We start from the raw sequence: 27,714 nt of genomic DNA on the forward strand, positions 1-27,714 counted from the left end.
CAAACATTCAAATCAATGCAATTAGCAATCTTGGCTCCAAAGGAGTAATGATAATGCAACATCTCTCTCCCTCCTCTCAGTAGAAAGGCTGTTACAAGGAAGAAGTCTATCGATGGGAGTAGGATGGAGACATAGAGGTGAAAGGCTTCTGTAGAATTATCAGGAAATGATAGTGATATGACAAACTAACCAAAAAAGCCTCAATAATTAAAAAAATTTTTTTTTAATTTTTTGGCAGTTGGGGCTAAGTGACTTGCCCAGGGTCACACAGCTAGTGAGTGTCAAGTGTTTGGTCTGAGTCCAGATTTGAACTCAGGTCCTCCTGACCATAGGGCTGGTGCTCTATCCACTGTACCACCTAGCTGCCCCAATAGTTTTTTTTTTCTTAAGAAAAGAAAGATCATGGAAAACTTGAGAGGTTCTACAAGCCTAGAGAATGGAAAATACTACCCTGCAAAGTACAGACCAGTAACTTGATTATGATTACTTCCAAACGTCTTTAAGACTACTCACAGAACTGGTAAGGCAAAAAAAGTCATTCGATAGGAGAAATGTTGGTGCTACCCACAGCTACTTATATGGTCAAAATGATGTTCAGTGAACCACATGCAAAGTAGCTTCGAATTGTTCCACTTGCAGATGATACAATGGGAATCACCCCCTCTGAAGATCTTTAAGATCTTTCTGATCAATTAATTGGGAAACTAAACTCTTCTTATATTGCATTACGAACGTATGAAGCAACAAACATAGTTGAAAATGTTCACTGGTTACAAAGGGAAAGAAGTTTGGTATTTTATAAACTTCTTCACAGCAATGTCTCAGCAAGAGAAATACAACTGATGGATTTTTTTAAAATGAAAATGATAAAATGGTGAAGAATTTCATTGAACTCTATGCTGACAGAGCTCCATCAATGTCCAAATGAAATACAGTCCTACACGCCGTAATCCCAGCTACCTAGGAGGATGAGATTGATGGATCTCTTGAGCTCAAGACTTTGGAGCTTCAGTGGGCTAAACCAATCAGGTGACTACACTAAATCTGGCATCAAGTGGGTCAGTCCCTGGGAGTAGGGGACCACCAGGTTGCCACTGAACCAGATGGGAAACTGAGCAGGCCCAAGTTCTTGTTAAGATGGAATCAATCTGTGAGTAGCCCCTTCCCTTCCAGTCTGGAAGTGATAAGGAGACCCAGACTTAACAAAAATAACAAATTACTCTAAGGAATAGTGAGCTATGACAAACTGACAAATTGGAAGAGCCTTTTCTCCTAAGTAAAATCTACTTTCTACTCACTTCAAAATAATAACATTCCACAGGCCATAAATATACTAAAAATAGATATTTTTTATTACAAGTATCTCTTAATAGAAAAATATGCACATATTGTATATAAATATTGTGGACACAGGACAAATAGCTTACATTAATTAGAACTTTCTGAGGACCACAAAACATTGCGCTGTCGTAAACACCTGATTAATAAAGTTAGTTCCTTCAGAAACTTCCAAGATTCACCACTTAATCTTTCCCAAATTTTTCTGATAAGCATGTATCAGAACTCAGAATTCTCAGATGTCCCTCTGCTTAGAGAAAACCCAAAGAAATAATCTTCATAGTGGTGGAATGGGCACACACACACACGTAAACACACAGCAACAATTGCACTGACATCCTTTGTATGTGGAACAAAACGTGGTTCTTCACACAGGAAAAATCTTGTCCTCCTTGTCAAGGAAAAACCTATGCTCCTAGAAATATATCTAGAAGTGTAGATGCTCTAATATGGCAAGGACTCTCTTTCACATACATTTGTGCACACCTACACACACCTACACACACACCACCCATTCCCTGCCATTCACATTCAAGAATATTCAGTTGAGGACAATTTCCCCTGAGGTAGTAAACATATCCATGAAAGGTAAGTTTAAAAGGTGCTCTTTACAAGTTTAAAACCAAAAGACAACCAAGACTTTTCAGCATAATCATGGCGGCCACTGGCTTCTCCACCCTCACCCATACCCAATGGCTTCCATTGGCTCATGGACTTTGGATAAGGTAAAGAAACAACAGATCCAACATTCTCATGGTCCTAGGACCCTTGTGGTTTGTGTGTCTTTCCTTGACTTCAGGCTGGCTCCCAAAACTCATGGAGCTCCTTATCAAGGCAATAATCTCAGAGCTACAACGGACTGGATACCATCACGAAGCAGTCCCCATCCTCTTTTTTTTTTAGAGCTGCCTTAGAGTTTATATAAGCCAAAAAATGTCTTGGATTCCTCAAAACTGACCAGTGAAAATGCAGAGACATTGACATACAAGCTGTCGGCACTGGTGAGGTTGAACACAGCACCTAGGTAGCTGCTTTGGGCCCACATCTGCCTGCTGGTACAGTAGTTCATCTTCCTTTCTTCCATCAGTACCAAGGATTGGGGATAGTTGGGGTTCCTTTTATAAAGTACATGTTCCAGGGGCTGGTTGTCACAGAGCTTGCCCCTGAAGTACACCTTCGAGTAGACAAAGTAAAGGCCAGTGTCATTGATCACCAGACCCCGGTTCTTGTATGTGACTCCGGAAACAAGGGTGATTCCATAGGTGTCTTCCCATTCAAGTGGGATGCCTTGTGATTTAGGCTTGCCTAGAATCAGAGAGGAGCTTTAAAAGAGAGGCATTTATGCATCTGAACACATTGCTTCCATATCACAACTTCATATGTCCTTGCTATAGCATCTTCAGAATCACTTGAAATCACTTAGGTGTAGCTTGGTATAGTAGAAAGAACATGGGACTTGGAGTCAGGAGACTTGGGTCTGAATCCTGGCTTTGCCACTCCCTAGCTGTGTGACTATAGGTAAGTTACTCTGAGCCTCAATTCATCCACAAAAGGAGGGCACTGAACAGAATGATCTTTAAGGCCCCCTCCAGCTTTATGAGTTTATGAATCAATGGCACTACATGGGGTATAACAATGAATTTAATTCAGTTCCTTTACTGATAACTCCCTTTGCGACCTTGACTGTGTGTATTGATTCATCTCCTCTGTGATTCAGGGTTCTAGTCTACGAATTGGAAGTAATAATATCACTCCTCTGCCAATTTCATCAGGACATCACAGTGTCTGTAAAGTGATCTGATTCAAAAGTGTCAGGATCCCAAGACCCAAAAACAAAATGGCCCTGAAGGGGTAATGTGCTAAGAGATGTCCAAATTCCTAAAACATAAACTATTGTAGCTGGTTAGGACCCTTAGACTCAGACAGTCCAAGCTCCCATCCAATTCAGAGATTCCTCTCAACAGCATAAGATCTGAGATCAAAAGTTCAAAGGAACCTTAGATATATGTATTAGATATCATTTCATATATTTTATTTTACATATTAAGGGATGAAACACCAGAGATGTTACTTGCCTGAGATCCTACAGGTGGTAAATAGTGGAGTCAGGATTTGAACCCTTGTTCTCTGATTCCAAATCCTCTGGCCCTTGCTACCTCCGTAACATACACCATCTTTAATACAGGGTCATCCAGACTTGATTTGATTTGAAGACTTTTAAAGGCAGGCAACACACTACTTTGTAACATATCCTTATCTATTATGGATGTGGTAAATCATAGACATGACTTACTCTAGGAACTCTATATTGGTAGCAAATCATTTGTATCCTGTTAATGACTACGTTACTAGAGGTAAGAGGAACACACCCCTCCCACTTCCACCATGTTTGCATTTACCACATTTCTCCTGCCAGATACAATGGTAGGCTCGGAACTGGCTAGGTCATTGATTATGCTCCACTCTTTGCAACATGCACCCCAAAGCCAATGACTAGACACTTAAGACTAGACATTTAAGGTTCTTTCTCATTCTACAGAAGAAATGATTGATCATGGCTTCCAAATAACTATAATTGGAAAATAAAACCATCTCTGTGGTTTTATAATAATAAGACACCAGAGTTTTTCAAAGGTAGGTACAACCAATTCTATGGATTAGTCAGCCAGGCCACGGAGTCTTAGAAATTTGGGATGGATTTCTGGGGTCACTCTTCGCCTGAGAAACCTTTCCTTTGTGCCAATGGCTCCCTCTTCCCATCCTGTGCCTGTGTTACAAACCTGTTAGATGGGCTGCTTTCTTTAGTTCCTTCTTTTCAAATGTGTTGCGAGAGCCTGTATTATTTTTTTAAAAGAAAAAGAAAAGTTCATGAAGAATGAGATGCAAATTACTTCACTGGTAAAAATATAAGCAGGGAATCACCACATGAAAGGAAGAAATTTAGAACACACATGAGGCAGATATCAGATCATGTGACTCTTGGTGGTGTGGTATTTCAGTAACAGACAGCTATACATTAATTAATGTATCAAACTATATGGAAGAATTGTACAGATCAGGAGGGAAAGGATGTCATAGTGGGAGGGAGTTGACTGAGATCGTGTTGGTGATAGAACATATATTGAAATACTGGAGTATAACATTGAAAAAGTTTTTTAAAAAATCAATTACTACTATGACTAAGTAGGAAGTAAGGCTTCTAGCTAGCTACAATACAAATATGCACAACAAAAGCAGGAATGAAGTCTACCTTGGGTTACGGTTAGATAGTTTCCAAGATCTTCCCTGGTTTAGCACACAAATTAATTTGAACTGTTAACAAAATGTGAGCTAAGGAGTTTTTCTGCATTTCTTCTGCAGATCTGTCAGCCATAAAGCCCCATTGCTTCTATACTATATTTTGACTATCAAAAAAGTCTCAGAAGTCCCCCTACCACTAAACATATTATAACCATGGAAATGATATAATCTAATGATCACAGCTAATTAATTGGCTCAGGAAGCTCTCCCTCCTCTTAGTGATGGTGACTACAACATGCTCAACATGAGATTTGTTGACAGACATGGTTCCTACATCAGGTGGTTTAACTGCTTTTCTTTGTTACAAGGGAGGATTCTGGGATGGGAGACAGTTTTATATGGGTACTATATATTGTGACACAAAACACAAAAATCATCAATAAAGGAAGAAGAGGAGGAAGAGAGGGAAGAAGAGGTAGTCATGGAAGAGGTGGAAAAGGTAGTAGTAAAAGAGGCAGAGAAGGAAGAGGTAGTGGTGGGGAAGGAAGAGAAGGAAGAAGTAGAGAAGAAGATGCAGAAGGAAGAGGAAGGGGAGAAGGAGGAGATAAAAAGAGCATGATTAAGAAGTCAGCCCAGATCAGGCAGGTTGTGGTCGTATAATGAGTGTAAGAATTGTCCAATTACAGGTAGCTAGGTGGTACGGTAGATACAGCATCAGCTCTGGAGTCAGGAGGACCTGAGTTCAAATCTGGCCTCAGACTTACTAGCTGTGTGACCCTGGGCAAGTCACTTAACCCAAACTGCAGAAAGAAAGAAAAGAAAGAAAGAAAGAAAGAAAGAAAGAAAGAAAGAAAGAAAGAAAGAAAGAAAGAAAGAAAGAAAGAAAGAAAGAAAGAAAGAAAGAAAGAAAGAAAGAAAGAAAGAAAGAAAGAAAGAAAGAAAGAAAGAAAGAAAGAAAGAAAGAATTACCCAATTAGCTGAAAAAACTACTAGAAAAGATTTTTAAGAGGTCCTCACTTTCTCCAGACCCTCGGCACCCACTCATGACCATGAACAAACAAATGCCAGTAAGGAGAAAAAGCATTAACACCCCTCAGAGAGCTTTCTGCCCCTGCTCCAAGCTCATGAGGCAGCCCATGCCAACATATCAATGGCTCACCTGGCACTGATTATGAAAATCCCTCTGAGTACTATTTTACACTTAACGTGCGTATACCTCATATCCCACAACTGGCTTCTGAGCTCCTGGAGAATAGGGACCATGATGCATGCTTCCTGCATGTGATGAGGGGAGCACTGGACTTGGGAGTCAGGAGAAGGAGCCCTCTCTATTGGAGCTTCAGCTCAGGCACTAAACTGTATGAATTTCCTGAGCTCTAGCTTCCTCGTCTACAAAATGTGGATGACAATTCTTTTCCTCATAGGACTGTGAGGAAAACGCTTTGCGAACCGTAGAGTGTTAAATCGATCCATTGTTAGTGTAGAAGGCAGGGGTTTAAAGCCCACCTCTGATGATCATAGCCCGTCTGATGTTGGGCAAATCACTTAACCTCCCTTGGCCTGTTTCCTCATCTCGAAAATGAGGGAATTGGACTACCTGGCCTGTAGATCTGTGCTTAATCCTAGCTTTAAATCTGTGATCCTACGCTCCTCAGCATAGCCCTCATTTATTCAGCATTCTGTGCCTACAGCGTGAAGAGCACTGTGCTAGGCACTGCGGTGGATACAATGGTTAGCCGAGACACGGTTATTACCGTTATCTCATTTAGAGTCTAGAGTAGGAGGATGAGACAAAAACCCATGTGACCATAATACACAGTATTACAACAGACATATATTTATAAGACTGGAAAAAATGTATCATGTAAATCTGAGAGGGAAAAGATGCCACCAACACTGGGGAGCAGGGAAAGCTTCTCTGAGGAGATGGCAGTGCTACATGGTAGAGGGATTTGATCAGCAGGCAGCGTGGTTTCAATTTTACTGGGATGGCAACAGAAAGCTACTGAAAGTTGTTCAGGAAAGGAACAGTATGACTAGATCTCTTCTTTTCTAGTCCCAATACCATTACCCTCACACAGGCCCTCATTAACACCAACTAGACAATCTCAACAGCGACCTAACTGGTCTTCCCACACGTCCCTCCAATCTACCCTTCTTCACACTGACAGACTAAGCTTCCCTAGTCATCTTTCTAACCATTGTTACTATTATGCTCGAGGATCTTCCATTGCTCTCTGTTACCTACGGAAGTCAAGCTTGTCTGCTTGGTAATGAAGGCCCTTCACAACCAGAGTCACCCCTTCTTTTCCCATATCATTCTCCTCCAGGCACTCTATGCTGGCAGCCAGACTGTGCCACTCTCCATCCCTCAAACACACCCTATACTTTCCCCCCTCGCTTACCTCTAAAGACCTTTAAAGTCCCAACTCCTGGGACATCCTTATTTCCCCTTCATCTGTTAAATTCCTAGCCGAATTCAAATGCCACCTCTTCCATGAAGCTTTCTCTGACTTCTCCCCCATCTATACCCAGCCCATGCCTGTCAGTCACAGTCTTCACCTTGACACCATCCACAACACTTCCTTTTATACTTCTCAAATGCACTTGTTATGTTACATTGTACATGATTGCTTTCTCTATTTATGTTTTATCATTCTACTAGACTATAAGCTATAGCAGAGGCATTTAGGTGGCATGGTGGACAGAGCACTGGACCTGGAGTCAGGAAGACATGAGTTCAAATCCTGCCTCAGATACTTCCTAGCCGAGTGACCTGGGCTAAGTCGCTTAACTTCTACCTGCCTTAATTCCTTCACCAGTAAAAGGGGGATAGTACTGGCTTGCCTGGGTTGTGGTGAAGCTAAGTTAAGATATTTGTAAAGCACTTTATAAACCTTAAAGAGCAATTTATTATGACTATTATTAATACTAATTTTAGTATTGTTATTACTAATTATATGGTAATTAGTATTACTCTTTAAAGGGAAGGGTTAGATCTTATCAAAACTTTCTATCTTCTCCAGCTTCTAGCACAGTACCCTGGAGAGAGTAAGAAGGTACTTAAATACAGGTTTATTGGTATGCATTATTCATTAAAGAACTATAATAAACTATAATAAATATTTGCTGAATATGAATAGGAAATGGCTTTTTGACACTGGTAAAGATTGTTCCACATGTATAAATGAAGCCTTGGCTACCTCTGACCCTGCAGCTCACACTCCACATTCCAGTCACCCTTGCAGCACCCTGGTATGCACATGGTACAAATGTGTATATAGTTGTAGGCACACACATGCCATATACACACCTATGCATACATACAAATATGTATAGGATACATATTACATATAGTGTCTGTGTCTGCTGCTACTCTGATGAACTTCTCATATTCTCCACCCCTCCCCCTGCCCACCTACCATACTGGGAGAAAACTAGGAAATATGCATGAGAAAAGGGGAGGAGAACAATATTAGGAGAAGCCGATGGTTCATTTTGGTTAAATGTGATGACATTTCTAACCAGTCAATGAAAGAGAAAATGGGGAGAGAGTCTAGAAAAGGCTGGATCTTGGAAAAATGAAATGATAGCAAAACGCCAGAAGCTGTGGGACCCTCGTGGCTAAGCTGGATGGGAGGGGACGAAGGAATCCCATGAGTAGGTTCCTTAATGAAACTCACATGAGAGTGCTTCCTTAGGGCCCTGCCTTGAAACCCAAAAGCTAAACCCTGCAGTCCAGTTAGATGGATGATTATATCACCATCATAAATGAGTCATGGTGATTCACAAAAATTTGAGGTATTTCTCAGTTTATTTAGGGTCCTATACTGTGTTGTTGACTTGTACAGGAAGTAAAAAACCAAGACTATCAGTGACAAGCTGAGCCATCTGACCACCTGATCTATACACAAGAAATTTACACCAAGCACGCCATAACGACTGAGGAGCAGAGTTGGTTATTTCAAATGATCAAATATCTTAATGATATTCATAGCTACATCCAATTATTAATAATAATAACACCTAGTCACTTATATAGCATTTTACCCTCACAATAATCCTGGGAGGTAGGTACTATTATTATCCCCATTTGACAGATAAGGAAACAGAGGCAGACAGAGGTTAAATGACTTGTTTAGGGGTCATACAGTAAATAAGTATATGAGGCTGGATTTGAACTCAGGTCTCCCTGGCTCCAGATCCAACACTCTATCCACTGTGTCACCTAGCTGCCTTCTTATAACTGCTATTAGCAATCACATTCCTCCTTTAGAGCTCCGTATCAGTGCTTCCTTGAGGTCTGGAGGTGGCCCAGGTTTTCCCAAGACTAGCTCTGAAAAGTACAGTTTCCAGGAGGTTCTATCTTACTTGCACAGCTTCAAACACAGGCCCTGTGACACTCTGTATGTCTCAGAGGACCAGATGAGACCCATCACAAGCTGGCCAGGGGACAACATATTTTTTAGCCACTGCAGTTCTCAAAGACCATCTACTAAGTTGAGGGAAGTTTTATTTAATAGTGGTAGAAGAAGTAGCTAAGCTGATGACATCACACATCTTTGAGGTCAAAAGTCAGTAATGAAGTATTGACTCCAATATTAGAAGCTCATTCACCTATTGCTACATGTGATATGAAGCATCCTAAAAATGTTATCTTATTTGATCAAACCGATGGCCTTTTTCGTAAGCCCTCTCAAGGTTTGGTTTGGTTCCCAGCCTGACTGTATCATTTTTATTTCCTCCTTCATGTACATCAATCAATCATCAATCTACCAATGGACCAACTGTTACCCCCACCACGAATTAGGAGCTGCTCAGAAAATATCACTAAGGTCCCTACATCTAGACTACAGGGCTTCATAACACAAACATGCATATGCATACACATATATACATGTGTATACACACATGTACAAACACATAATGTAAATGTGTCAATATACATACACATAAGTATGTCTTTATATACCTCTATATATTGATAACTGAATTTCAACAGTTTCTCCACCAGATTGCAAAGGGGTCCATGACACAGAAATGATTGAGAACCCTCAAGCTCATATACAAAGGCAGCTTTGCATCCATGTTACCTGTATAGTGGTGGAGCACATTTAGATATACATACTAGGCATTGTTAAAGCTTAGCTCTGCCATCCTCTTTTGTCTGTTTTTGTCGTTGTTCATTTGAAGATTTTGTTGTTGTTTTGCAGCGATTCCAGTCACGTCCAACCCTGCATGACCCCATTTGGGGTTTTCTTGGCAAAGATACTGGAGTGGTTTCCTATTTCCTTCTCCAGTTTGTTTTACAGATGAGGAAACTGAGGCAAACAGGGTTAAGTGACTTGCCCACGATCACATAGCTAGTAAGTGTCTGAGGCCAGATTTGAACTCATGAAGATGAATCTTCCTGACTCCAGGCCCTGGAGCTCTATCTACTACGCCACCTAGCTGCCCCCTCTTTTGAGGTAGTTAATTTTTTTCCCTTCTTTTTTTTAGGTTTCATTTTCTCCTTTCCTTGTTTTGTCTTTGGTAAAGAAAACTTTCACAAGCAAACATGAAGCCTTTTCTGATCTCCCTTATTGCTAGTGCCTTCCCTGTGTTGACTACCTCCAATTTGTCCTGTCCATATCTTGTTCATAAATAGTTGTTTTCATGTTGTCTCTCCCCTACCCCAATAGACTGTGAACTTCTTGAGAGCAGGAAATATTTTTGCCTTTCCTTGTATTCTCAGCACTTAGCACAGTGCCTGGTATGTAACAGATGCCTAGTAAATGTTATTTACTGATTGACAGAAGGAAGAGGTTTTCTTGTTATGAGAGATAATATATAAAAGTGGAAAGAGCAATGGACTGTAAATCAGAAAAACTGGATCCCAAATCTATCTCTGCCACTAATTAGCTATGTGATCTTGGACAAGTCAATTCAGTTCTCAGGGGTTCAGTTTCATCTGTAAAATGGGTAGATTAGATAACCTCTAAGGTTCTTCCAACTCTAAATTTATTTTCTGGGACAGCCTCAGTGCCTCCTCCCTCATCCAGCCCCAGCAGGAGACTCTGTATGAGGCTACTCTTCACGACCAAATATGGCAGTTCATTGTACATTCCCCCTTTGTGTAAGAAGGCAATCCAATGAACAAATAAAATGATCCATTGTTTCTAATATCCAAGAGCCAATGAAAGCTTATTTCTGGCTAAGAGCTATAACTATGAGTCTCAGAGTTAACCCAATTTTTGTTTCCCAATATCCCTTGCCCTGATAGCTACTTGCCCACTCAGGAAAAGAAAAAAGAAAGGCTTCACAAAGATTCATAATTTCATCCGTGTTGCATCCCTCCTTTTCAATCCAGATCTCATATAAGCCTTCCATGCCTTTGTAGACAGTACTTTATAAGCTTCTGTGGCCAAAACAATCTTACCACTCATGGGCCAAAACTCCAGTTATAAGCCTCTCCATTCCTAGTGAGGTTGATCTTCACATGAAAGACATTCAGTCTATTACGGAGCCCATATTTGAATCCTTTCTAGCCTTATAGGACCTGCAAGATACTGTGTTCCATTGGTTTACACAACTAAGGATCACCTCTACATCACAAAGAGGAATATTAGTGATTAACAGTAGCAATAAAAGAAACAAAGTTCAAATTTCATAAAACATTTCAGGACTGGACACATGAAACTAAGAAGACTAAAATCCTTGTTTCAGCCCTTTCTGCGCTTCACACGTGTGTACCTATCTTATCTTCCCATTTAGAATACAATCTCTTTGACAGCAGAGATCACAGGATCATAGTTTTTGAGATGGGCTTGGAGGACATTTAGTCCAACCCCTTCTTGTTACTGATGAGGAAATGGAGGCCCATAGGGATGAAGTAACTTGCACAAGATCACATGAGTAGTAAGTAGTACAGTCAGGATTAGACCCTATGTCCTCTCATTCTGCAAGCAATATTCTTTCCATGGCACCATGCCACTGCTCCATGGGGCCATGTTTCTCAGATGTTTCAGTCTTCCCTAGCAGATGTTTGTTGAATTAAATAGAGTTATTGTACTTCCGGCTCTCTTCCCAACTCCCCCACATAACTCCATTCCTGTTTTATTAATACATAAATAAGCTAGGTCTCCTACCACTACAAATTTGCAATTATTAAGACTGGAAGATTTAAAAATCCTGTTTAATTCGACCACTGATAATATGTTGGACACAGCATAAAAGGCATTAGCAAACATCTTTATCCTTGGAAATGGAAATGAGCCAATCAACAGATGGACTTTTCAAAAAGTACATTGATATCCCCAAGACAGTGAAAGACCCAAGTGGCCTCTAAGTCATCACTTAAGTATTATTTGGAAGATTTCCAGGAAAGCACATGATGAAAAGGCATGGGGGGTTTGGGGACCTAAACACAGATTGATCAAAGTACCTAGTCATGAATCCATCAAAAATCTAGGAACTATCAATTAATCTCTAACACAGAGATTATAAGAGAAAGGTACAACTGCCTCCAAACAAGCAAAATCTTAGTAATCCTTGGAGATTACTCACCTCTTCAAACATCCAGCTGACTTAAAGCCATTATAACAGGATTAAATCAAAAGGGAATCCAGATTGGGATTATGCATGGATACATACAACTCAAAGTCATGTGCTTTGAATTTTCTATAGTTTTGTTTTATTCTAGTTATTTATCTCCTACATTTGCAGAGATAGTCAAGATTACAAATAGGCAGTCTAGTAATATGAGACAGCTAAAAAAACCATGATGACCAGAAGAAGAGTCAGAAGTAGCTTGGAGTATTTAGTCAGTGAATGCATCATGGAGAACAGAAAAGAAAGGGATGAAAATAGGAGGTATTTCATAAATTTGATTGCTTGCCCAACATTTACATTGGGTACCCCATACACATGTATAAATATGACTCACCTATTTGCTGCTCAGGAGATGCAACCACCTGCCCACTGCTGGTAGACTGGCAAAAGAAAATATACAAATATTTTATATGCCTTCCATTTGTATACAAATATACAAATAGTCTGGTAAATAAAGGAGATCTCACTGCCAAGATTTTAAAGTCCTAGATGAAGACACCAACAAATCTCAGATCCTCTTCCTAACTACCATTGACTTAAAGGAGGTCACCATTCTTTATGCCTCAGTTTTACCATTTGAAAAATAAGTTAGAAAAACCAGACTGCCTGAACACTTAGGATTCACATGATTAGGTTTGAAAATATCTTTGATCCATTGAAATCAAAAGCTCCTACACTGACATTCATGGGTCTTGTTCCTATTTTTTCTAAACTGATAAGTGAGAGGCATTGCAGCTGCTTTTATGTTGGAATCTGTTTCCAATTTGGCCCCCAATTCACTTTATTACCAAAGAACAGATAAGTTCAGGGCTGGGAGGGACCTCAGAGATCATCTTGTCTAGCCCAGAACCTCTATACCTCAAGCCTCACTTTGCCTTTTCCATGCCTCTGTTTGTCTGTCTGTAGGATGGGGTGACTAGTATTATCCACTTCACAGCAACCAGAAAAAGGATCAGAAAGCACTTCATGGAATGACAGCCAGAGCTATCACACACACACACACACACACACACACACACACACACACACACACACACACACACACACTCTAATATGTAGTAATCCACCTAAGAATGAGCTCAGGCTTACCTCTCTGAGTTTGGCTAACTCCTTCTGCAGATGGAAGAGCTGAAACAGTCCCATTCCCAGTCCAGCCAGGGCCACCAGAACCATAAAAAAGACCAGAAGAAGATAGAGATTTGTGTTATTAGTCCTCTTCTTTAGAGATGAGCAGGGTAGAAGAGGTGGAGGTGGAGGAGGTGAATGTGACAGCGGCGGTGGTGGTGGTAGTGGTGGTGGCGGTGGCCTCCTCAGACCAGCCCTTCCAGGTACAGGGGGTGGACAGGGAAGAGCTGTCAATGGAGGAGCACAGGATGGGCCAGCATTGCTGTCTACCCAGTAGATTTGAGGGTAAAGATAATTCAGGTTCTGCTGCATGGCAGACAAGTAGTAGCAGGGGCTGGTTCTTCTGGTGTAAAAAGCACTCTTCTCTTGCTTTCTGGAAGGATCAATCCTCCTTCCGTAGACGTAAGTGTTTAGCAGAGCAGGGATTCCTGCGGGGGCTGTATGAAAGAAAGAAACTCAGGTCTATCTTTATACAGCCACAGCAGCCCAGGGAAGTCTCCCTCTTGTTCTCAACATGTGCAGATTCTCTGAGAAACACCTGCTCTCTGAGGAAGCCTCAGGATGCTTAGAGCAAACCTCTGAGAGTTTCCACCCACAATCTTCTGACGTAAACTTTTAAAGCTTCAGGCTGCTATCCCTGCCTGGGTAAGCGAGACAGCTAGACCTAGCCCTCAGACCCTACTGGAGCAAATTCAAGTCAACCAACATTTAGTAAGTTCCTACTGTGTGCCAGGATTATTCACTGACAAACCCCCTTTAGACACTCCAATGCTAACCTTATACTCCCCACAGTGGGAAGGATTCACCCATTCCCCTCCTCCCACTAGCCACAAGGGGCAAAATATACCAGGTTTGCCTTCTACGTCATAGCTAAAATCTGGTCATTTTGCCATAAGCATAATTTTACAAGCCTACATGGATGCTAGTAATGAGAACAGCACACATTACTTTCATTCTCTAGAAAAGTTAACTTTAAACTTCATTGCACAAGCATTAACTTTTCTTTTCTCTATTCCTTTTCACCCATCACTGACGGATAGTCAGGACACTTGGTCACTGAGAATATCCTTGAGAATATCAGGATAAGTAGGGATGCCACTCACTGTTGTGCACATCAAAGGGAGTTAACTTCCTTTTAAGTCTCATCCCCAAAGCATTCACCTCAGCAGTGATCAGCTCTTTTCACACAATCCATTTTTCCTCAACTTAGCCCTCTGACATAAATTGAAGTTCTAAGCTGGTACATAAAGCTGTTCATACTTGGTAAGACCTGCCAGATGGTTGGTAGCTCCCACATCACATCTGCCTCTCCCTTCTCTGCTCCAGGTCAAAAACACCTGCCTCCTTTGAACAATTCTTCTCTGGCCTAGCCTCAAGTCTTTCCCACCTCTTACTGACTTTGTACCCCTGCACAAGTCAGTACATGGAAGAGATCATAAAATAACTTTGCATATGTAAGTACTGGTGGATCCAACACTACATTGGGGTGGTGAAAAGGTAGGGTGCAATGTGAAGGTGGAATAACATGCATACCAAACGGTTTTCATTGCCTGGAAATGCTTGTGTCTCATGGCCTTTCTCATCAATGCTCTTTTTTATATATGATGTTCAACTATATGTATATACACACATACATACACATGCATGCACATATGTACATCACATGTGTATGTGCGTGCATGTGTGTTGATGTGTGTGTAAGAACTAAGTTCAAGTCCTACCTCAGACACTTACAAGCTGTGTGACCCTGGACAAGTCACGTCACTCCTTTTGCTTCAGTTTCCTCCTCTGTAAAATAAGCAGGAGAAGGAAATGGCAAACCACTCTAATATCTTTGTCAAGAAAACGCCAAATGGGGTCACAAAGACTCAGATATGCCTGAAACAACTGAACAACAAAATACATACATACATACACACACATATATGTTAAAATATTATTTTATTATTAAATATACGTATATTAAAATATAAATATATGTATATAGTTTATGGACCAATCAAATGTTCTAAAGACCAATTTAAAAATCAAAGTCATTTTTTCATGTCACCCACTCCTTCCTTTTTGAGTTTAAAAGAGGTTTGTTGGGGGCACAGATACCTAGAAAGCAGTTTTCATTTCAAGATCTCCTAAGCAAGTAAATCTTCAATATGCAACCATATAATATTGCTTCCATTTCTGGTAACAAAAAATAACAATAACTAGCATTTTTATAGCACTTTAAAGTATGTCAAGTACTTTACAACTCTTTCATTTTATCCTGAAAACAACCTTGAAAGATAGAAGCTATTATCCCCATTTTACAGATGGGAAAACTGAGGGTGAAAGAGATTAAGTGACTTGCACAGCATCAGAGAGCTAGTAATTGTCTGAGACTGAATTTAGACTCAGGTCTTCCTGATTCTGGGTCCTGTGCTCTGTCCACTGTACCACCTAGACACCTCTACATCATTTGGGTAAGTATCAGTTGCTGTCTTTTTTATATTGGGTATGAAAAGCTCAATATAAATAAAAGGAAGGGTGTGGTCCAACTAGTAGAGAGAGTTCTAGATCTAATATTGACTTTTTACATAGTTGAATCACTTAATTTCTCTGGGCCTCAGTTACAAAAGAGCTTCATCTTTAGGTCTCCTGCCAACTTCTTAGCCATAGTCTTAATCATAAATAGGAGACCAGGAAAGGAGCCGGGAAAATATGCAGTCTCCTTCATTTTATTGCTGACTTGGCAAGTGACATTTTGTTCTCTAGAAGTTATGAAATTAGTCAGTCAATTAGCATATATTAAGTGTTTACTATGTGCCAGGTAAAAGGCAAAAAAACAAATAATCCCTGCTCTCAAAGAGCTTACAGTCTAATGGGAGAAACAGCTTGCAAACAACTATAAACAAGTAAGATACCTACAATACATTACAAATAGCAGGAGAAGGTGCTTGCATTAAAGGGGGATTGGAAAGGATTCTTGCAGAAGGTAGAACTCTAGCTAGAAGTGAAGGAAGGTAGGGAAGCCAGAAGCTAGAGACAGGGAGGGAGAGGGTTTCAGACATGGCAAACTGTCAGTAGAAATGCTTGGAGTCTGGAGATAAAGTATCATGTGCTAGGAACAGCAACAAGGTTAGTCATTGGAGGAAGATCACTTTCACAGATCAGTGGAGGGTGGACTAAAATGGGGAGAAACTTGTGGCTGGGAGACCAACCAGCAGGCTAGCGCAATAGTTCAAGCATGAGGTGAGGTGATGAGGCCCTCACCAGAATGGTGGCAATGTCAAAGGAGAGAAGGGCATGTATGTGAGAGATGATACAGAGGTAAAAGCAATAGCCCTTGGAGATGATTGGATATGAGGATTGTGAGAATGAGGAATTGAGGATGATGCCTAGGTTTCGAGCCTCAGTGACTAAGGGTATTGTTGTACCATCCACAGCTATAGGGAAGCGAGGAAGAGGGGAGAGTTTCGGGGGAAAGACAATGAGTTCTGTTTTGGAAATGTTAATCTTTAGATTTCTGTGAAACAACCAGTTTGAGATTGGATATGAGAAATTCAAGGTCCAGAGACAGGTGAGGGCTGGACAAATAAATCTGAGAATTATCTGCATAGAGATGACAGTTGAATCCATGGGAGTTGACGAAGTCACCAAATGAAATAATACAGAAGAGGAGAAGAGGGTCCAGGATGGAACTTTGTGGAACACTCACAGTTAAAGGGCATGACCTGGATGAAGATCCAACAAAGGAGACAGAAAAGGAACGGTCAAATAGAACCAAGAAGGTGTAGCGTTCTAAAAACCTAGAGAGAAGAGAATATAAAGGAAAAGAAAGTCACTGACAATGTCAAAGGCTGGAGAGAGATCAAGAAGAACCACAATTGAGAAAAGTCTATTAGTTTGGGGAGTTAAGAGATCATCAGTAACTTGGGAGTTCACAGTTTTGGTTGAATGATGAGATCAGACTGCAAAGTTAAGAGGAGAGGAAATGGAGGCATCAATTATAGACAGCTTCCTTAAGGAGTTTAGCCACAAAAGGGAAGAGAGGTATGAGATGATAATACTAGGGATGGACAGATCAAGCGAGGGTTTTTTAAGTACAGGAGAGACATGGACATGTTTGTAGTCAGTAAGGAAGCAGCCAGTAGAGAGGGAGAGATTGCAGATAAGAGAGAGCTGAGATGAGAGAGGGGGCACCCTGCTGGAGAAGATGGTATGGAATGGGAACACTTGTACATGCAGAGGGGTTTGCCTTGGCAAGAAGGGGTGGAGGACATAGTGGAAGGAAGTATCAGAGCAAGTGAGATAATAAGGAGGGAAGACCAGAGAGTTCTCTGTAAATGACCTCAACTTTTTCAAGGGAATATGTGAGGCGAGGGTTTCAGCTGAAAGAGTAGGGGGGAAGGGGAGCCATAGGAGATTTGAGGGAGGATGATGAAGTTTCAAAAAGCCACAGCAGTGGTAGCAGTAGTAGTAGCAGTAGTAGTAGTAGTGGTAAGGGGGGCGGGGGTGGGGGTGGTAGTAGTAGTAGTCAATTAGGGAGTAAAAGGATTGCCTTGCTGCAGTGGGGACCCACTTGAGATTATGTAACAGAAATTTACAGTGGACTAAACCAGTACAGTACCATAATTTCTCCATCTTAATTTAGTAGCATGTGAGTAGGAATGAAGGCAATGGGTGTGATTCTGGAGAACTGACTGGTGAGAGGAACAGATGAATAATCACGGAAGTCAGTTCTCCTACTCTAGGCCAAGTCTGGCAGTCAGGTTCAGAGCTGAATGGGCTATTCTGTGACAGTTGGTAGCAGCTTCAGAAGGTCCAGCCAAGGCAATCCCCAGCCCTTTGCAACACATTAAGATGAGATGTATTTTAGAACTGATCCAAGTTTTTGTATATCCTCCAAATTGTATGCAATAGGCTTGGCCCAAACTAAACCCAGTGTGATTTGGTCCTGAAGTCTCAGTAGGCCAAAAGAAATTTTGCCTCCAGGAAGCTTTCAATGAATACTGGGGTGACCTGGTGCAAACCCCAAGTGTCCAGAGTCACGCCAGCACCAACTATCCTTTAGGGCCGAGGGTAAGAATGGAATGCTCAGGGAGAATGGACTGGAGTCAATGAGGCTACGATAGAAATACAAAATTGAGACAGTCCCTGCCCTCAAGAAGTTTATACTCTGAGTAATCTAGGGATTTTGGCAGATGATCATTGGAAAGGACGGGGAAAAGATCACAATGTAGTCTTGGAACAGATAGTATGAGGGATGATACTAAGTGAGTATTCACCCAGAACTCAGCCAGGCTCATGTCGATGCTTTAATCAACTCACTCATTGAAGGTACTTATCTTTCAGGTTACTTCCTTGTCTGATTAAAATGTAATTGGGATCTTGGCCTTAAGCATGGTGCTAGAGTTGGTATTCCTAGGCCTTAGCTGATTTCATCTCTCTATCACCATCTTCCTCACTCTTCATGCCCACTTACCTGTACTCACCCAGTTCCATAAAATCATCCTCACCCCTGGGGCCTGAGGGCAGCAAAACCATCCCCACTTCTGGGGAACTGAGGTCATTGTTGCCCCTTTATATTTCTGCTTCTATTCCACTCTCCATAGCAGCTGCATCGTGATCTGTAAGAAATCAAAGACATGAACCCAAAGCTTTAAAAACAAATGTTTAAAGTTGTTTTCACATGCAGCTGGGAAATAAGATATACAGGCAATGGGGTATAGAAATCTATCCTGCCCTACAGGAAAATAGAAGGGGGGAGAGGATAAGGGAAGTGGGGGTGATAGAAGGGAGGGCAGATTAGGGGAAGGGGTATTCAGAATGCAAGCCGTCTTGGAGTGGTGGGAGGGGTGAGATTGGGAGAAAATTTGGAACTCAAAATCTTATGGAACTGAATGTTGAAAACTAAAAATAAATAAATTAATTAATTTTTTTAAAAAAAGAAATCAAAGACACACAGTTTAGTCCATGTACCTCTTGGTCTCACCTGCAAAAACCTCAACTATCTGCAAGTATTCAAACTCAGTAGCAGTACCCACTAAAATGGACTTACCAACTGGAAGAAAGAAGGCTGAGAACTTCGAGGAAGAAGAGATAGTCTGGGAACATGACAGGTTACGGAAGAAGGCTGCCATTCACACCACTGTACAAATGGTACCAAGCATGCTTGGGTGAATTCCATTTTAGCTTTGAGCATAGACTCAAGGGCAGCAAGAGTGAAAAAGAGAGGCAAGGATATTGAGGAAGTGGTCAGATTCTCAACAGGAAAGGCTTCCTCCAACAGGGTTCCAGTGGCAGGAGCTACGAGGCGTAACCACAGGAGTCACTGGCCTCAGAGCAGGGCTCTGACATGTCCATTTCCTCCCCACTTCCACCTCAGAGGTCTATGTCTGTCAGCAAATATTTGTTAAGTGTGCCAAGCACTGTGCTAATACTGGAGATAAAAAGAAAAACGGCAAAAGACAGTCCCTGCATTCAAGGAGCTCACCATTTCATGGGGGAGATATGTCCTTCTTCCTTTAAAAAAAAAAAAATCCATGGATTCCTCACACATTGGGTTATAGGTCTAGGGCTCAATCTAGATGTAATTTCTAGTTCAAGTTCAGAGAACATTCGCATGTCCTGTTTTGTTGTTAGGTAATTAATCTTAGAAAATGGCTGGATCTTCACTCACGTCATACCCTCTAATTGTAAGTGTCCCCCAGAGTTCTGTCCTGGGTCCTCTTCTCTTCTCCCTTAACACTATTTCACTTGATGATCTCCTCAGCTCCCATGAATTTAATTACCAGCTCTCTGCTGATGATTCTCAGATCTTCTTATCCAGCCCTAACCTATTTGCTGACTAGATATCTAGACCCTAGACATCTTCAATTCAACAAGTCCCAAAATGAACTCGTCATTCCCCAAACCCTTCCCTCTCCCTGGCCTACTGTCAAGGGTACCACCATCCTCCAAGTCACTCAGGCCCGTGACCTAGGTGCCATCCTTATCTCCATTCTCTCTCACCCCTTACATCCAATATAAGGTCTTCGTAACATCTCTCCAATATGCTCCCTCCTCTTCTCCGACACTGCCGCCACTCTGGTACAGGCCCCATCACCTCATGCCTGGACTGTCGCAACAGCTTGCTGGTGGGTCTGCCTGCCTCAAATTTCTCTCCACTCCAGTCCATCTTCCACTCAGCCAACAAAGTGATATTCCTAAAGTCTGGGTCTGACCATGCCACCCCTGTACTCAGTAAACTCCAATGACTCCCTATCACCTTGGTAATCAAATATAAAAGCCTGTCTGGTGTTCAAAACTCTTCGTTATCTGGCCGCTTTCTACCTTTCTAGTCTTCTTACACCTTACAATGCATCATGCACTCTGCAATACGGCAACATTGGCCTTTCTTCTATTCCTCAAACAAGACAGGCCTATCTCTCAACTCCAGGAATCGTCATCGGCTGTCCCCCGTACTGGGAATGTTCTCACTCTGCCCTCTGGCTTCCCCAAGTTCCTTCAAGTCCTAGCTAAAACCTTCCTTCTACTAGAAGCCTTTCCCTAACCCCTTCCATTCTAATGCCTTCCCTTTGTTGATTACTTTCAATTTGCATCCTCTCCCCCATTAAGACTGTAAGCTTCTTGAGAAGCTGTTTTGGTGTTTAACTTTTTTGTATCTCTAGCACCAAGTGCAGCACCTGACACATGTCAGGTGCCTAACAAGTGCTGGTTGATTGAATAGTGTGCTCAGTGGGAGAACTCTCTCCTGTAACACCCGCAGGTCAACGTCCAGCTCTCAACAATGCCACATAGACGGCCTGATTAGTGGAAATAACAAATTCCCTGAAGTGGTCAAATCATTCTAATTTGTACCACATACTTCCACTGAGCTGGAACCAAGTAATCAACTTTTAGTTAATTACAAATTCAGATACGCAGGAGCACTTCAGAGGATTCCTTATAGTCACTAAATAGGACTTAGCTGCAGCTTGTATCACAACACTACTTTAGGCAGTCCCACAAGCTCTTTAGATGTACCTAGCAGCTAATCTCTCTTTACTAGAAAGCTAAAAAAAGTGCCACTTTGTATGGTGTGTTAATCATAACAGGCTATTTATTGCCTATAACATGAGCATCCAAAGACTGTGCTGAGGAAATAAAATTTTTGTGTGTACAAAACAGTTACATATGGTAGTAGGCACTTAATATTTGTTGGGGGCAGCCGGATGGTACAGTGGATAGAGCACCAGCCCTGAAGTTAGGAGGACCTGAGTTTAAATCTGGCCTCAGACCAAACACTTGACACTTACTGGCTATATGACCCTGGGCAAGTCACTTAACCCCAATTGCCATCGCAGGCATAAATGGACACGCAAATTTAGCCTCAAACACTCTAAGTGAACAAAAGGCTTCAGGGGGGTGAGGGAAAATGAAAAGCAGTAGGTCTGAACCTATAGCTTTCTAGGGGGAAAAAGGGCCCTATAAAAATGCTAAATAGCAGTCCCCACAGTTAAGAAATAGTCTGTCTCCACCTACCTGACATTCCATTCAGTTGTGATGCAAGAACATGAAACCCCTCCTGACCACCTTTTCCCGCTATCAGCTCCCACTATATTTCTCAATTCTTCAGGAAACAACTTTGAATTTCAAGATACTCCCTTGAAGATGCCTATTTCTAGCCACTAGAACTCTCTCCAGGCACACTTTCTTTTCTGCTAAGATACAGAGTCCACATTTCCCAATTTTGATGCTAAGTCAATTATTATTATTATTATTATTATTATTATTAACATTATTCCAATATTTTTCCTTTTAGACAGTTTCTTTTTCTTCCCTGTCTCTCCCTCACAACTTCGGAAGTGGAGGAGAGATAGGTTCCCTTTTAGCTAGTTGGTTCTTTCCTCTACCAGACTCCTCCAGTGGACAACCAAAGTTCAAGAGTTAGAGACGAAGGAGTCAATCCAACCAGAACGGATGAGCAGGGGAGCTTGCCCACAGCTGCTTGAGCTATGGGAAGATGTTCTGGGAGGCAGGGCTATAGAAGAAAATGTTTCTGAAGTACTTTTCTTAGTGTACCAGAACAGACTGACAGTCTGAGAGACTTACTCAGGAGGCAGCTTAGCATGGAAGACAATATAGCCCTTCCTCCAGATGAGTCATAGGGACCCAACATTCTCAACTTAAGACCATGAATAGCAAAAACATGGAAACAAAGTGGGTGGCCCTCAAGTCAGTAATGAGTGAACATAGCACGGTAATGTTATGTCATCATAAGAAACGCTGGCTAGGAGAAAAACATGGGAAGATTTTTATGAAATGACAGAGGGTGAAAGAAGTAGAGCCAGCAAAATGCTATAATGATTTTAATGCAAATGAAAACACTAAAAGTTATCTGAATTCGAATTAAGTGCCACGCCCAACATTGATTGCAGAGCCTAATGATGCTTTCACTGATATCAGTGCTGAGTCACCCAGAGAATAACTACTGAAGATGATTGTTCTGGGTACAGTTACTATGCTTTGTTCCAAGGGTTAGTGTGGAGGGGGAAAGGAGGAAAAGTCAGTATTACAAGGAACAGATTATATGATGTAAAGAACAAAAAGTATGAATTAAACTTGTTAAAAGTGACCATGCAAAGGAATAGTAAAGTCTCTAAGTTTGTAAGTTCTCTTGAGGTGTTCTAGCTGGCTTTCATTCATTCATCAAACATTTCACAGCTCATAGGGCCATAAGTATATAGTTGGAAGGGATCTCTTGGGTCTAGGCCAGTGGTGTCAAACTCAAATAGAAATGGGGGAGAGGAGGGACCACTAAACCACACACAAGGATCCTTGAAGGCTGTCTATTGACTTACTTTTAAAACGTAATGCTATCTTTATTTTACTGCATTTTTGTTTCTCTTGTCAAATATTTCCCAATTACATTTTAATCTGGTTTGGCTCTACCACCATGGGTTACTTGCTTGATATCTCTGCTTTAAGCCATACAGAATTTTCTCTAGGTGCTAAAGCAGTGCTTTATTTTGAGAATATTGAGAATATTGAATATTGAAATTCAAAAGGAATTGTGAACCCAATTTGTGGTCAGGCTCCGGTTACTGACGTCTTATTACCACCTAGTCATCTGGAATCTTCCGTGCTTTCTAACAAACCCAGCAAGTAGTTCGGCCTGCTCATCAGAAAAAGGAAATGGTTGTGGGCACAGTCAATTCCCTTCACTTAGAAAATTATGATCTTTCCTCTCCTCCCAACCTCTCTCCACTATTAATGGATAGGGTACATTGAAAAAGTGACTTTCAAATTCTTCCGCCTCCTGCACATTCCATCCAATGGCTGGGCCTCAATGGCTTTTCCTTCTAGGTTGGCTGAGTTGAGTTCTTGACATAGCCTGAAACTCAGGATTTCCAAAGAGGAGAGAATCGCTTGCTGATGTGCTCATAGCCCTTTGTGGTCTGAACTGTTCCAGTGGAACATGTGTACAAGTAGCCCTGAAAAACAAACAGAAATTAAGCTGTCATTTTACTCTGATGGGACCATAGCTCATGAATCCCATTGGTTTCCCAGTCCCAATCAGCCCTAAGAAAATGACCTGGCCCCACTGCCAAGCAATTGAGTACATGGACTCTTTAAGGGAACTCTGTAGGGTGGGAAATGAAACTGGCAGTGGGGACTAGACAGAGTCACAGAGCAATGATCAGCAATTCCTGCTTTGGGTAGCTAATGCTTATATATCATAAACATACACCCTGTTTACTGGTTACCTCATGCTCCTGTATATCACCAAGCTGCACCTTACAGAGAATAGTCTTTCTCATTTCTTTTGCAGCTTATCCACTGCATGTGCATGTGTGTGTGACAAAGTATGTGACAAAGATTCATGGGAGAAGCAATATGAGATAATAAATAGCATACCACACTTAGATTCAAAACCAGATCTGAGGTCAGACCTTGCCTTTAATATTAGTTGGGTCACCTGCTTCACAGGGTTATTGTTAGGCAGCAAAGAGATAAAGATTGAGGACGGATTTTACCGGTGATTTCTCTGGTTTTGAGAACTCCTGGGTGAGGAGGTTCCCTCCACCAGTGCTGGTCAGCACCTTCTCTGCAGGTTATAGTCTTCTCAATGCAGGCCGCTACTAGAAGCTGATCCGTTCTGTGCTTTCTTATTCCTCTGTCTCCAGTCCTGTCAATGTGCATTCACATGTGCCAGGTCCCTTGTGAAGTGCCAGGAATAGCAAGGAAAAAAATCAATCTAACGAGAAAGACAATATGTAAATAATTAGGTACAGACAAGATACATAGAATAGATGAAGGTAATCTGAAAGAGGGAAGCTATTAGCAACTGGAGGGATCAGAAAAGGCCTCTTGCAGAAGGGGCAAGTTGAGCTGAGTCCTGAAAGGAGTCAAGAGAAACTCAGAGGTGGAAGTGAGAGGACAGAGCACTCCAATGCAAAGCCAAAGAGACAGAAGATGGCACGTCCTGGCTGAGGGACAAGTAGGCTAGTATAACTGGATTGTAAGGTATGTAAGAAGCTGGGAGGCTAGGAGGGAGCCAGGTTGTAAAAAGCTCTAGATGACAAATAGTATTTTATGATTAACCCTGGAGGCAATTTTGTGTGTGTGTGTGTGTGTGTGTGTGTGTGTGTGTGGTGTACGTACTATGATTACATCTATGATTTAGAAAAATCACTTGGCAGCTGAGTGGTAGAAGGACTGGAGTGGGGACAGATGAAGCCAAGAGACCAGTTGAAAGCTGTCACCTAGACCAGAGGAGAGGTGATGTGGGTCAGAATGACAAGATTTGACAGTGGACTGGTTAAATGGAGGGAGGGAGCAGTCAAGGATGATACTCCGCTTGAAAGCCTGAGTAACTGAGAGTATGATGGTACCCCTGAGAATAACAGAGAAGTTTAGAAATGGAGAGGAAAAATACATTCGGTTTTCTACATCTCAACTCTGAAGGTGCTTACAGGACAGCCAACTTGAGATGTCCAAGAGACAACTGAAGATGTGTGACTATATTTCAGCAGAGAGACCATGGCAGGATATAAAGATCTGAGGATCACAGAGATGGTAACCGAACCCACGAGAGTTGATGAGGTCACCAAGCTAGAGAGCATAGAGGGAAAAGAGAAAAGGGCCCAGGACAGAGTCTTGGGGGACACACAGTCAGCAGGCACTAATTGGATGAAGAACCAGCAAAGGAAACTGAGGAAGGGGTCGGACAGGTAGGAGAAAAAACAGGAGAAAGAGGTATCAAGAAAACCTAGAGAGGAGAGAGTATTTAGAAGGAGGTGATCAACACTGTTAAATGTTGCAGAGGTAAAGAATCCTTAGATTTGGTAACTCTGGAGAAGGTAGTTTCAGTTGATATTAAAGCCAGTTGCAAAAGGTTATTGAAAAAAGTGAAACAAGAAGTAAGCTGTAGACAGAGCTCTCAAAGAGTTTGTTTAGCTGCAAAGAAGTAAAGATATAAATGACAGCTAATAAGGATGGTTTCAGTGAAGGTTTATTAAGGATGGGTCAGACATGATCTTGCTTGAGGGTAGCAGGAAAGAAACGAGTGGATAGACAAGAGATTGAAAAGAGTGTGGGGGATGATAGCGGAGGTAATTTGATGGAGATATTGGGAGGTATTGGGATCATGGGCACAGGTAGAGTGGTGAACTTTGGCAAGAAGGGCCTGTTCATCTGAGACTGGACGCAAAGACAACCAATATTGGAAAGATTAGCTAGCTGGCCTGCTCCTTGCTTTCATTTCCAGATTCTCTCTACTACCATTGCTTTCCTCTTTTGAAGTCTGTGCTATCCAAATTTATCATCCAATCAAGATCTTGATGGCAATTAGCTATTAGGCCCAACAACATTCGCCTTCCTTCCTCAGTGTCAATGCCAACCTCACAGCCTTTCCACAAGTCCTGTCCCCAAACTACAGGACTTCAGTATGCATAGTTTCCTCAAATGCCCTAATTCTATAGTGGTTTTTTTTTCGATCTACTCAATTCTCATGATGAATTCCTCCACCCCACATCAGCCACACATAGATGGTCATACACTCTTACACACTCATCTTCACCTCAGCTATTTTCCACCTTGCCATCAGCGTATTAACATGTCCTTCTCTGAGGCAGTGGAACTGATAATTACTCATCTTAGGGTAAAAGGTGAAAAGGAGGTGGGATGAAAGGGGCAGATGTGGTCTCAGGGAGTTTAGAGGTGAGTGATTTAAAAGGTGCTGCTCCCAAGGCACATTCTTTGAAAACAGAATTTTAATTAAGATCTAAAGGTTATCCAAGGCTACTCATTCATTGCAGTAAGAGAGTGAGACCTACAGAAGCTAAGTGAACTCCCTTAACTTTAATCCTAACAACACAAGGATGAAAATGGGATGCCATTGGTATCACTGAGTATGGTAGTATGGTACCTGTGGCTGGATAAAGTATTACTATGTGCTAGACCAGAGGTTCCCAAACCTGTCCTACCTCTTTTTTTAAAGAAAAATTACTCAGCACTCCCCTGGAAATCTACTTTCTTTAACCCTTTAATGTTTTTTTTAAAATTTGCATTACTTCAAAAAATATGATTTTTTAAAATGACATATCTTAAATTTATTTAATAATTTATTATAAATCTGTGGTTTTTTCCCTGGACTTCCCAACAATGCTCTGACATGCTTGCCTGCCAACACCTGCTTGTTAAGACCTGTCAGCAGACTTGACCACTGATCAGTTATAACTTGCATTTTGTGTGTTTATTTGGAAAATAATGTAATCACTATGACTTTAACTCTATTACCCAATAGATGAAACATGTATTAAGTCTTTCAAAATTTTCTTTTCTTCTCTTCTTTCCTTATGCTCCCACCACCCCCTTATTTTTATTCAACATCCCCCCCAACTGCACCCAAGGCTACTAGTACCCCCCTGGATCACTCCAACGCCCCTCAGGGGGCAGTATCGCCCACTTTGGGAACCTATGTGCTAGACACTATGGCAAGAGTTGGGGATACAATTACAAGAAAATAAGACAGTGCTCCTATGCTCAAGTATCTTATGTTCTAAAAAGGAAGACAAAACGCAAAGAAGAGCTGGAATGTGTTTCTAGATCAGTATAGTTTGGGTTAAAAGAAATAGGATGTGCAAAAAGAGGAGGTGTTAAGAAGGCATACTCATGAGAAAATTCAGAAACCAGAGGGGAGAAGCATTTGGATGGAGAGTATTTGGATGACAATTAATAGAGGCAGAAACTGAACTGATTTTGTCATTGGAATATCATAAACCCTACAAACAGAAAGAAGGAACATATGAGTAATTCAGGAAACAATCACAAGCCCATCAGAGTTCTGATATATAACGGATATTTAATAATTCAGACATTTGCCCTCTTTATCTGTCTCTCCCCTCTCCCCCTCCAAAGCAGAACCTATAAGAATATCTCAGCTTGCTCTAATCATAATGT

At 41.4% G+C, this 27,714-nt stretch overlaps 1 protein-coding gene across 2 annotated transcripts; it reads right to left on the minus strand.

Annotated features, from left to right (window-relative positions):
- Positions 1–1,329: 1,329 nt before the first annotated feature.
- FASLG (Fas ligand) lies at positions 1,330–26,799 on the minus strand. 2 transcript variants are annotated; one of them, XM_078156493.1, is made up of 6 exons: positions 24,288–26,799; positions 15,015–23,744; positions 13,258–13,730; positions 12,503–12,548; positions 4,119–4,172; positions 1,330–2,643 (listed from the first exon to the last, which is right to left on the minus strand). In XM_078156493.1, the coding sequence occupies exons 3-6, from the start codon at positions 13,603–13,605 to the stop codon at positions 2,249–2,251; spliced, it is 843 nt and encodes a 280-aa protein (XP_078012619.1). In that variant the 5' UTR covers positions 13,606–13,730; positions 15,015–23,744; positions 24,288–26,799; the 3' UTR covers positions 1,330–2,248. The 2 variants fall into 2 exon arrangements, with proteins under 2 accessions (XP_078012619.1, XP_020826186.2); XM_020970527.2 differs by lacking the exons at positions 15,015–23,744; positions 24,288–26,799 and having other exon boundaries at positions 13,258–15,002.
- Positions 26,800–27,714: the final 915 nt, after the last annotated feature.

Source organism: Phascolarctos cinereus, unplaced genomic scaffold, assembly GCF_003287225.1.
Source record: "Phascolarctos cinereus isolate Bilbo 61053 unplaced genomic scaffold, phaCin_HiC Scaffold_5;HRSCAF=322, whole genome shotgun sequence".
NCBI lineage: Eukaryota > Metazoa > Chordata > Mammalia > Diprotodontia > Phascolarctidae > Phascolarctos > Phascolarctos cinereus.

What these genes read in the sequence shown, in the direction of transcription:
- FASLG (XM_078156493.1), bottom strand. Translation starts at nt 13,605, where the DNA reads ATGCAGCAGAACCTGAATTATCTTTACCCTCAAATCTACTGGGTAGAC. An exon ending in ATCTCCTGAGCAGCAAATAG is followed by an intron (nt 4,173 to 12,502) that starts GTGAGTCATATT and finishes AAAATAATACAG; the next exon opens with GCTCTCGCAACACATTTGAA. An exon ending in GAAAGCAGCCCATCTAACAG is followed by an intron (nt 2,644 to 4,118) that starts GTTTGTAACACA and finishes CTCTGATTCTAG; the next exon opens with GCAAGCCTAAATCACAAGGC.